The 11,535-nt window shown below is 59.0% G+C and overlaps 1 protein-coding gene across 2 annotated transcripts; it reads left to right on the forward strand.

Moving 5' to 3' along the window:
- The first annotated feature begins 753 nt into the window (after positions 1-753).
- Positions 754-7,245, forward strand: GAL (galanin and GMAP prepropeptide). Of its 2 annotated transcripts, XM_037010943.2 has the most exons (6): positions 754-1,589; positions 1,749-1,829; positions 2,517-2,571; positions 5,265-5,351; positions 5,709-5,786; positions 6,983-7,245. In XM_037010943.2, the coding sequence occupies exons 2-6, from the start codon at positions 1,749-1,751 to the stop codon at positions 7,069-7,071; spliced, it is 390 nt and encodes a 129-aa protein (XP_036866838.1). In that variant the 5' UTR covers positions 754-1,589; the 3' UTR covers positions 7,072-7,245. The 2 variants fall into 2 exon arrangements, with proteins under 2 accessions (XP_036866838.1, XP_073073334.1); XM_073217233.1 differs by lacking the exons at positions 754-1,589; positions 1,749-1,829 and adding an exon at positions 1,888-2,156.
- Positions 7,246-11,535: the final 4,290 nt, after the last annotated feature.

An 11,535-nucleotide genomic window follows, 5' to 3' on the forward strand; every position in this document is an offset into this window, starting at 1 on the left:
GGGCTCCCCAGGATCAGCCTGTGAGTCCTGCTCAGGCTCTCTGCCCGTCGCTTTCATCCGACCCCAGGCTGCCGAGTGACTGGAGTTCAGCGTACCCTTGAGAACTCCTCCTGCCCCAACTCCATCCCCATTTCCCACCCGGCCCCTGTCACCCTCACCCAGCCAGGTCTCCCCACCAGCACCCCTCCTTGCCCTCCAGTGACCTAGGGCAGACACTCAGCACCCCCAGGTGAGGGCCCTGTTCCTTCCCAACCGGCCAACTGACTGTGACAGGGTCCTCGGGCGGGCTTCCTCACCCAGCAGAGGCAAATGGCTCTGCCCTGGCCACCGGAACCATCTGCACAAAGGTTTGTAGCACTGAAATGTGTGGCATGTGTGGAGTGGCATCAGTTTTATCATTTGTACTGTTTCCTATTTACTCCGGGGCTCCCAGTGATGCCAACTAGCCTGACGCTCAGCTTGGTGGGTAGGAGAGGGCAGCAGCCTCTGGTTGACCAGCGGTGGCCCCACAGTGCAGGCAGGGGCTGCTGGGAACTCCAGTGGCCAGCCGGATGGGGGCAGGCACTCGGGAAAATTCTGCTGGATGGTCCCATCCCTCCTTCGGAGCCTGGAGGTGCCACCGGGTATGTCCCCTGCCGGCTGTGGGCAGGAGGGGGCCAGCCTGAGCCTCGCCCAAGCTGGGGAAGCACCTGCGGAGCAAGCCGAGGCGGGCCTGACTGCTGCCTGATCGCCGTCCGCCCGGCACAGGACAGCCTCTTCCTGCTCCTCCGCCCGCCCGCCCCTTCCGTCAGCGGCGTCTGGTCTGTAGGACGCCACAGCTCGCGGGTGGCCAGGGCCTGACAAGCCCCCCTGCCTGGGCTGATGGGCCCTCTTTGAGCAAAACAGACAGGGGTCAGCACCCAAGGGCCACTGGAGAGGCGCGGAAGCTTGGCCTCCTGTGGGCCCAACCGCCCCCTCCGCGCAGCTCCCGGGCTGAGCGCGCACGCGCGTGCAGGGGACGGGGACCTGGGGCGCCCACCTCCAGCTGCCCCAGGACCGCCCGCCCGGGTCTGGCACAGACACAGGGGTCGTCCCCTACCCGCCTTCCCAGGGTCTCTGGCCGCCGAGCCTGGGGCCGGCTAGCTCAGCGGCGTCCGCGGCAGGGGACGCGGTGTTGGGATGGGGGCCAGACCTTTCCCGGGTCGGGTGGCGGGTGAGGCTCCCCGCCGTCCCCGCCACCCCCCATCCGAAGAAGGGACCACTGCGCGGCGCTCCGCGGAGCGCCCCCAAGGGACCGCGTTACGGCCACCAACGCCCCCTCCCGGGGCTCGGCGGGCGCGCGGGGGGCGGGAGCGGAGCCGGTGACGCGGGCCGCGCCGCATAAATAGCGGCAGCAGCTCGGGGCGCAGACACGTCGAGGGAGCCCGGTCTTCTCGCATCTGCCTCCGTGTCCCCGAGGCCGGGCCATGCGGTGAGGACCCCGGCCTGGCCAGACGCGACTCGGCCCGAGCCGACTGGACGCCGGGACCTGCAGACGCCAGGGACTCCGGATACCCAGGACCCGCGACATCCCGGGACCGCCAACCCCGGGACCCGCCGCCGCCGCTAAGGTACCGCCCGGCCTTCCCCGCGCCCCGCCTGCGGCGGTCGTTCTCCGGGCGGGCCGGGCCCCGGCTCCTGGTCGGCAGGCCGCCCGCGCAGCCGGGACCCGAGCCTCCGCCCGACGTGCGCGCCCGCCCGCGCCGCCCCACCGCCGCCTTCCCTTGCAGATGCCCCGACGCTGCGCCCTCCTGCTCGCATCCCTGCTCCTCGCCGCCGCGCTTTCAGCCACACCCGCGCTCGGGTCACCGGTAAGTGCGGGGAGGAGCAGCGCCCCCCAGCGGTGTCCCTCCGCCGCGGAGTCGGGCTCCCGGACGCAGCCGCGGTGCGCGGGGTGCCGGGCTGCGGGGCCGCGGCTGGGCGGACTCACGCTCCCCCGGGTTCCCGGGGCGCGCGCCCCGGCCGGCGCGTAAACAGGCCTGGCTGTAAACCAGCACGCCGGCAACCGCTAGACTTCAGGTAGCTCCTTCGCCCAGCAAATCTCATTGCGTTCAGTTGAGCAGAAGATCACGACACCCGGTGGAGCCGTGATTATCAGCATGTGTCCCCAAAGCCATTTAAGAGCAAGTGGATACACTGTGAGTTCGTGTCCATGGCTCGAAGTGAATTATTTTAAAGCAAATGGTCCTATTTTCATGTCAAATATAGATCTGGGGGCAAATCTGGAATTTCTTGCAGCTTCCAAAAGTACACACATTCCAATTCCTACGTAATGCCAGGGAAGCCCGGGTGGATTTCATTTAAACATTGCTCCATTTGGCTTATTGCATGAAACTGTATTTGTAATGTAAATTCTGTGATTATTTGAGGTACATGGTGACTTCCCAGATTCCATGATGGGTTATACCATCAGGAGCTGCCTTTGGGGCTTCTTTGAACCAGCACAGCCTGTACCAGGTGCAAACCTTGCCATCTGACCCCATTTTCTCCCGTTTAAGGCAAAGGAAAAGAGAGGCTGGACCCTGAACAGTGCTGGTTACCTTCTTGGTCCACGTAAGTGACGCAGCGTGTGTGGCCGATGAACACCGAGCTTGCCCTTCGAATGCTGACCGGTAGCCATTGTGTTAATCCTGCTCTTTCTGAAATATGTGTAATCAGTCATCATTCTGATACATTAATATTCCAGTTTTAGGCAGATAAAGGGAAATGAGGGGATCCATGGAGCTTAACGATCAGTTGATTCAAGTATTTGCTGCATCCCCAGGTGGAGCTCCTTCCAGCTCCTTGAGGCGCAGCCCCAGGCCTGTGTCAGTCCTTCTCCCCTTCCCTCTGCTCCCCTCCCGCGAAGCAAATGAGCTAATTGCTGGGGTCCCCCGACCCCCGCCTTGGGGCACCTTGCCCTTCCTTGAGTGTGGCCAGCGAGACCTCTGCCTTCTCCCCTTTGTCCTCCATTCCCCAGGGCTGGCCCCTCCGCGGACCCCTGAAACTACTCCTGGGTTTCACACTTGGCCCAGCCCGGCCCGACCCGTTCCTTCCAGAAGCCACTCCTTCCCCTGCTTTCCTGCCCTGCACTCGGTGGGATACCAGACCTTGCTCAGGCTTCCGGGGTCACGGTCCCTGGAGGCATACATTCCTCCTGGCTCTGTTCTGGGCACTCTCCCAGGTCCCTGTGTCCCTAAATACTCCCACCCACTCGTAAGGCTCCAAAGTCCACTGTGGGTGGGAATTTCCAAATCTCCCAAGGACAGCCAAAATGGGCTTACCCCAAAACTAAATGTGGATCATTCTCTCCCTGTCCCCCATGAGGTCCCCCCACTGCGGGCCCTCCCCTGCCTGCTATCATCCCCAGGAGCCCCATGGCCTGGGTGCCCTGCTCTCTGAGGACAGAGACTGTCGGGCATCTTGTGGCTTTAGCAGGCACAGAGCAGGACTTACAGGTATTTTTGGTTAAAATGCCTTCGGGAGGAGTGGAGCGCAGGAAAGGAAGGGCGGATTACCTAGTCCGCCTGCAGGGTGTTCGCTGGTGATTTAAATGCCCAGGGTCTCACTGGGCATGCCTGGGCCCGGAGCAGGGGCTGGGGGCCGGGGCTTCCACCCAGCCCCGTGGGAAGGCCGGGAGGTGCCAGCGCCTTGCATGGGCACTGTGTGGAAACGGATCCGCTGGTCCCAGTCCTGTGTTCCCAGAAAGGGCTGGCCGGCCTCCGCCTACACCAGTTTGTCTCATTAGCACTTTCTCTGCTTTGAAAGCTCGAATCTGGACGAAATATGCAATGGGAAGACACTTTGGCCAACCTGCAATTGTGTATCGGGGTTTCTGGCAGCCTTGCACCCTCACTCTGCTTACTGACTCTACCAGAAAGAACTTGTAGACGAGGGTGTGTGCATGTAACCCAAGTGTGTGGTTTGACCTTCACGGACAGAGTAGAGGGGAGGGAGGGAAGGTGGGGAGCAGGGGGGCTGAGTGCCTGTGTGCCTGTGTGCACCTCCGTCAATACCCAGATTTTGCCATCCTGCAGGTGGGCTAATACTTGGTGTTCTGTCCTTGCTTTGACGCTGGACACGGTGCGAGCGCTTTTATCGCATTCATGATGCAGAGGATCTGATGAATCAAGTCGGTGCTCTTCAGACCCCTAGCCCCACTGCTGTATTTGCAGACAAGCACCCCACGTCTGGAGCTCAGTAACTGGGGTCCTAAGATGGGAGCAGGACACAGCAGGAGACGGGGCGGCAGTGTGCACAGACTGGCGTGCTCCAGGTGGCGAGCCGGGAAGGGCACGGCCCAGGGACACGGCGTGTGCGGGTGCCCCCTACCCACCCCGCCCCCAGTCTTGCTTCTGGCCCGTCCTCCGCCTGTGGTGGCCTTTCAGGCTCGAGGCTCCTGAAGGAAGACGAGGAGACCTTTTAGTTTCCCCTCCAATCCCTTTCCTGCCTGTGGGTCTCAGATTTGCAGGCATGGATGATTTGGGGACAGCCATGTACCTTAAAAAACCTGTTTATTTAAAAAGCCTCCTGGTGTTTTCACTGTGAGTGGCCAGGCCTCCCTGCAGAAGCCACCTGCCTCGGAGGCACACGTTTTCCTCAACCCTCTGCACCCCTGAGTTCTGTCTCTCAGAAAGCACCACGTGTCTGTGCTTCTGGCCCAGAAGAGAGGAGAATACCTTCAACAAAATAGTTATTCGTGTTACTTTGGAATATTGAAAACAGGCTTATGAGGAAGATTTTGAATTATGAGTTAGGAAACAAGCTCTTTTTCACTATTAAGTTCATATCTCTTCACGTTGGATCACCAGCAGCTGCCCATCTAGTCTGCATGCTTTACGACCTAACAGGACACCTGGGCTTTGACCGTCAGCGCAGGAAATGGCGATGGGGAGGTGGCGGCCATTGAGTCTGACTCCACTCAGTGCACATCGCGGCGGCCAGGTCACTTATCTGTCTGTCATTCCTCAGGTTCAGGGCCAAGACCTCCGTCTCCAGAAAAATTCATTAATTTTCTTTTGTCTGGCCTTGTAGATGACACGGCCTGTTGGGCTAAGTAGCCAGAAACCCTGGGGCCTCTGGCCTCAGCTCAGTTCTTACAAGTCCACAGAGACCGACCTTCCGTCCTCCGTGGTCTCCCTGCCGTGGCATCCTTTTACAGTCCGCTTGTGCGCGTTTTGGTCATAAGCAGCCATGTGTCCTTCCTCGGTGGGGAGAGTCCAACTGGGGCAGTGATGTTCAGGCACTTGTCTCTGGTTTGCAAACAGATGCCATTGACAGCCACAGATCACTTCAGGACAAGCATGGCCTCAGCGGCAAGAGGGAGCTCCAGCCGGAAGACGGAGCAAGGCCAGGTGAGGTGATTTCAATACATGCAGGTCTCCCTGGGCACGCCTGAGCCCGGAGCAGGGGCTGGGGGCACTTGCCTCTGGTTTGCAAACAGATGCCAAATCCTCCTGGGCCCACGTGGCAGTGGGGGATTGGGCCCCAGCCACGTTACAGCTGCGGCCTGAGGCTGGCCTGGTGGCTTGGCTGCATGTGTCAACTGCCAGAAACCCAGAGGGGGCACAGCCCTTGGGTTCAGGGCCTCAGGAGGATATGGTGGCAATGCCTTCCTGCCACTCGGTCAGGGTCGGCATGGTGACCTCTGGGGCTGGTCCCCGCAGAGCGCCCCCGGGGCAGGTATCAACGCTGGCCTTTCTGTTCTCCAGGCAGCTCTGACAGACCTCTGGCAGAGGGCAGTGTTGTGCGCATGATTGTCGACTTTCTGACCTTCTTGCACCTGAAAGGTATGTGAAACATTACCAATTAAAAATCTCACCTCTCAGAGCCCAGGACACACAGAAAGCCTGTCAAGAAAGGACTCCATAGCATCCTACTGGCAGGTAACCGGTCACCAGCGCACATACCTAGCCTCCGCTGCTGGCTGGGTCTGTGAGGCATGCAGCCAGTGACAGAAGGGCTGGTATTCTGCTCGTTCCACACTGTCCCTGGAAAGGGTCATCAGACCAGCCCTGGGACCAGTTCACTCCACTGGACCCATACTTCCTGACATGGTAGCAACTGCTCTACCTTTTAGGGCCACATTGTCCCACAGGCCAGCCTTTTATAGGCCATCTTAAACCACTTCTTCTAAGTGTGGTGAGTTAACGTGCCCATATAAGGAGCAGCTTTTCTCTCTGCAGCCTTCTTGCAGGGCAGCCCACATCTAAATCTGACAGCTCTTCATCCTGGAGCCTCACCTAGTGTCTCCTGCTGATGTCACGGCCCGGGTCCACCCTAGCCCTTCCACCCATTACTCTGTCATCCAGGCAACAGAGAGTCTCTCTGAGTCAGATAGTCACACAAGTCGAAGCAGCCCCCGGGGAGGGCTCCGGAACAGAGGTGCTGGTGCTCTGGGGGTTCCGCGTGTGTGGTGAGGGGGCCGCTTTGACCTGGAGGGACTGTGCTGGGTCCTGTCCGCTCTGACTGCACTGCCTTAGTTGAAGGGCTTCAGGTGGATGTGAAGAGGGAGGGAGAAAGGAGGGGTGTGAGGCCTGCTGCCTGTTCCTTAGGGCCATCCCGGGCAGGCGCCCAAGGAGGGACTTGGGATCGCCAGACCAGGTCAGAGAGCCTGAGCCCAGCGGAGCCTCCGGGAAGGCCGCAGCGGAGATGCACCGGTGGCTTTCCCAGCAAAGCGCAGAGCGACTCTCTCAGGGTTTTTCAGTTTGTCTTGAATTTTGTGACATGGAGCATCTTTCATTAGGAGATTCTAGTTTTTATTACTCCAACAGGAATACACTTCTTTAAAGCATGACCCTCAAAGTTGGACAGTTTCAAAAGCATGCTAAGTAAGAGAGTAAAACCGTTAAAAGGGGAGCAATAGGAAATGTGCCTGATGTTGGATTTGATCCTGTGAGGATCTCTGCAGAGACCGCGTGGCCCTGAGCCAGAACCCGGGTGCAGACGGTGAGGGCTCCTCCCTGACTGCCATGCCCCCCTGCAGAGGCCGGGGCCCTGGAGCGCCTGCCCGAGCTGCTGTCTGCCGTCTCCCCAGAAGACCTGAGCAGCCCCGAGGAAGCTGTCCAGGCATAGCCCTCCCAGTGCCGTCCTCGGAGCCAGCTTTGGAGTGATGGATGACCTCATGCCAATCGCCCTGAGTAGCCCGTCCCATCCTCTGGGCTGCGCTGCTGCGTCGTGATCATTTAAGATGTTTTTCCTTTGGTGATTATTTTACTTTGAGTGGCAAAATAAAGGCTAGCAACTGCTTTCAATTGTTTTCTTCCATGAGTCTGCCACCAGTGTGTTTTAAAAGATAAAGCTTGATTATAATCATGTGCATTAGATCAGCTTTAAAGCCACATTCTACTGTCCGGAGGAGCGTCTCTGCGACGCTGTCTCATCACTGCGTGTCCAGAGAGTGTTGCTATTGCTATCTTAATATCGTGCTTCATAATTTATGAAGCTAAGTCTGATACTGAGACTAGCAAACACAAAGCAGAGCCCCTGCCCCCCATGGAGCTGACATTCCAGGGAGATGGGAACAAAAAGCCCAAAGCACCCTAAACATAATAGATGAAGAAATTACTTTGTGTTTTATCAAGGAGGCAAGTGCCAGGAGAACAGCCAGCTTGGTGGGATGCACAGGGCACGGCACTGGACTGGGCAGGGCGGGCAAACGGTGGCACGTGGGGATCCACTGCCGACATGGCAGAGATGGGCGGGTGTTTGGAGCAGAAATACAAAGGTCAGACCAGAGGACCCAGAGGACAGGGGAGGGGGACAAGGCTTTCTGTCCCTTAGCCGTGACAGAAGGCTTTTGCGGGTCTGCCGAGGGGATGCGAGCCAGGGTGGTGTGCACCTTTCAGGGCTGCGGCTCTGTCCCCAGCCGCACAGCAGCATCTTGGGGCCCAGGCAGTCCAGATTGCAGGGTTGGGAGGCCCACCAAGTTCGATCCCTGTCCCCAGGTGACTGTGTGACAACTGCCAAAGACCTGCTGTGGAAAAAAGCAGATGTACCCCCTGGGGGGGTCCTGAGCCCTGGGGGGGTGGGAGAGCCTGAGCCCTGGGGGTATGCCTGGGGGTGCCTGATCCCTGGGGAGTCCTGGGGGTCCTGAACCTGGGGGGGTCCTGTGCCCTGGTGTGGGCCTGGGGGGTCCTGAGCCCTGGGGGGGTCCTGTGCCCTGGAGGGGCCTGAGCCCTGGGGGGTTCCTGTGCCCTGGGGGGATCCTGAGCTCTGGGGGAGCCTCAGCCCTGAGGGGGGCCTAGGGGGTCCTGAGCCCTGGGGGTATGCCTGGGGGTGCCTGAGCCCTGGGGAGTCCTGGGGGTCCTGAGCCCTGGGGGGTTCCTGTGCCCTGGGGGGGTCCTGAGCCCTTGCTCCCTGGTCCACTCCTGACTCTGGTGGTTCCCCAGATGGCTCCAAGTCTCCGCGTTCCTTGGGCCCCAGGCCTCCCGCCCCTCCCTCTGGGCTGCCACGCTCAGGCCCTGCCTGCTCGCTAGGACCAGCCGCTCCTCAGTGTGGCTGATGCAGGAGCCCTGGGTGGGCCTGACCCTGTGCCCCTTACTCATGAGGGTCCCGGGACAGCCTCTGCTGCCGGCAGGCCCCACCCGCCGCCTGTTTTCCAGCCTCCCTCCTCACGGCCCAGCCTTCCTGCCTGCCTCCCTCTGGCCTTGCCCCCTTCTAGCCAGTGGCCCTGAACACCCCTGCCCTGTGGGCTCCTTGGACCCCAAGTACCCCCCCAACCCCTCCTGGCCTGGCCTCACTCACATATCCCACCCTATGCCTGGCAAACTCCTACACATCCCACAGGGGCCCTTCTGGGGTTTTCTTCTCAAGAACACACCTCCCGCTCACCCTTCCCACCCCGAGCTCGGCATCCCCCTGATCAGAGCGCTCCTCACTCTAGCCCTGTCTTCGTGTGTCCCCCTCACTCCACTGTAGCGCCCCCAAGAAACAAGCCTGCTTGCGGATCTGGCCACACGGTTCCAGCGCAGCACCTGGCACGCAGGAGAGCCTTGTAAACGCGTGCTTCCCGAGCACAGGAGTGACCTGCCAGGGCGGCCCGGCCTCGGGCCCCGGACCCCACCTGCAGCCGCCCACCTCCTCCTCCAAACCCTTCCCTCCTCTTCGAGATAAATGCGGAGGGGGGGCGGACAGCAGCTGGACGGCGAGGAAGGGGCTGGGGCCCAGGAGCGGCGGTGGCGCTTAGGCGAGGTGACGGCTCTCAGGGTGGTTCTACAGAAGAGACGCTACTTCCCCGAGAACACGTCTGGAGCTGGCAGCAGCCATGCGGATGATCAGTTGCCAAAAATAGCCGTGGTTTCAAGAAAAAAAAGCTCGCCATCCACCAGTGCAGACGGTCCTGAGGACCATCTAGACGACCAGCAGGCTGTGGGAAAGGCGCTGCGGCCGCTCACCCAGGCGGCGTCCGTCCCCACCCAGCAGCGAGCTCCTAGAGCTGACCAGCGCCCACGCCCGGCGTCAGGGCTGCAGGGCAGCGCTGCCCCGTCGGAGAGAGGGAGGGTCTTGCTCCAAGGCCCCTCGAGGAAGGAGCTCAGGCCGTCAGAGAGGAGGCAGAGAGGCCGGGGGCTGAGGAGGCCCTGCTTCAGGGCAGGCCGGCGGCTGGCAGACCGCTCTCCAGCACAGCCCGTCAGCTTTTGTTTTAAATACACTGCAAAAAAAAAATGAGTCTGATGGTCTGTTTTAGCCTGGATGTTACCCTGCTTTGTCCATGATAAAAACTCAGAAGGCTCTGGAAGGCAGAGAGCTTGAGGACCTTCGATCCAACTTGAAAAAGTTCGCTGATTTCTGCTTTCAGGGAGGTGGAGTCGATTCGGCCCTCTGGCTTCTGCAGGCAAAGCCCCGGGCCTCGTGATAAAACACGCGTCAGCCTCCGCAAGGCCACGGGGCTGGCCGGCTGGGCACCAGGGACCTGGGACTGGACGGTGTGAGCCCTGCGGTTTTCCTTTTCCTTCTTAACAAAGAGGTCAGTTCTCTCCAAGCTGATACGCGGGATTAACAAGATTCCTATCGAGGAAGAAGAGTTTACAAGCTAAAGACTTGGGAGAAAACATTTAAAACTACAAACCCACCCGAGATTGTTCCCTAAAGCATAGAAACGGCTGTCAAAATGGGCAGCTTCCGGGTGCTGGTGCAGGGCCTGTAGGGATCAAGAGCTTCAGAACCAAGATAAGCGAGCCAGCAGGTTTCTGCCGGTATTTTGCAGTGAGAAGGCTCTGTCCTAAGGATGGTGACTCTGTCCCCATGCTTTCTGTACTGGTTACAAGACTGTGGTTAAGTGACAGGAAAGAAAAGTCCCAGCACATGTGGCGTAGGAAATGCATATTTGGTTTCTGCCCCGTTTCCTGACGCCATGTGGATAAAGGGAAGGTTCCTGTGGCCAGGATTCCCACCTGGCCCTGGTCCGCTAGCCCTGCCCACATGCGTGGGCAATACATTGTTATTGACTCTATATAAAGAGCCCTGCCCAGTGCTCTGGGCGACATGGTGGCATGGCTGCAAGGCTGCAGCAGAGCAGAGACTGGAGTGGTGGCAGCACCGAGGGCAGAGACTGAGACGGCTGCAGGGGTGGAGAGGCCCAGAGGCAGAGACCGGCTTGCTGCACACAGACTCACTCTGAGTGGAGAGGATTCTGGTGACTGACCTGCCACCGTGGGAATAGAGTTGGGTATAACCCTTTCACCCCAAGAACATTTCACTGTTATATTTTTCGGTCTCACTGAATCCCTGGTGAACTTGTCAGGGGCTGAAACCCATCGGCAAGACACCATCCACGTGCCAATGCCAGCTGCCTGGGGACAGACGCTCGGTGCTGTGGGCCTTCTGCACCTTGCCCAGGGGCTTCATGTGGCTGCTCGTTCATGTCCTTCTCTATCCTCTCCAGTGAACTGGGAAACTAAGCAGAGGGTTTCCCTGAGTTCCCTGGGCCATTAGGGCAAATTATCAAACCTGAGAAGGGGGGTCCTAGAAAGCCAATTGCAGTCAAGTCAGACATAAGTTTGGGTAGCCTGGGGACACTGCTTGCATTTGGTGTCTGAAGTTGGGGCCGTCTGGTAGGACTGAGCCCTTATGCCTGTGTCATCTGACACTAACTCCAGGCAGTTAGTGTCAGAACTGAACCAAATAATAGGCGACTCAGTTGGTGTCCAGAGAGCTGGAGAATTGGTGGAGGGAAACGCCACATGTTGGTGTCAGAGGTGCTCCTAATAGAGAAACAGTTTACTTTTAGCATGTGTCATTTTCATGAGTTTTTCTCAGATTCTTGAAAAGACGTGTTAAGTGGCATTTCTGGACAAACAGAAAAAAACCAACAGAGATTCTAACCTTGATCACAAAGGTGGCCAAGTTATTAAGGAGATACAGGTGGTTTACTCTGCACGGCCACTCCTGCAAATAGGGACAGGCTATTTCAATTTTTGTGTAGTTTTAAAATAGTATTGGTTCTCTACCAGAAACAAGAGCCTGGGTTTGCTGTCTTTTCAGTCATCCTGTGTCACGCTGCCTCTGAGCATTACAGCGGCTTCCACACAGCACTCCTCC

The sequence above is a fragment of the Manis javanica genome, chromosome 11, assembly GCF_040802235.1.
Source record: "Manis javanica isolate MJ-LG chromosome 11, MJ_LKY, whole genome shotgun sequence".
Lineage (NCBI taxonomy): Eukaryota > Metazoa > Chordata > Mammalia > Pholidota > Manidae > Manis > Manis javanica.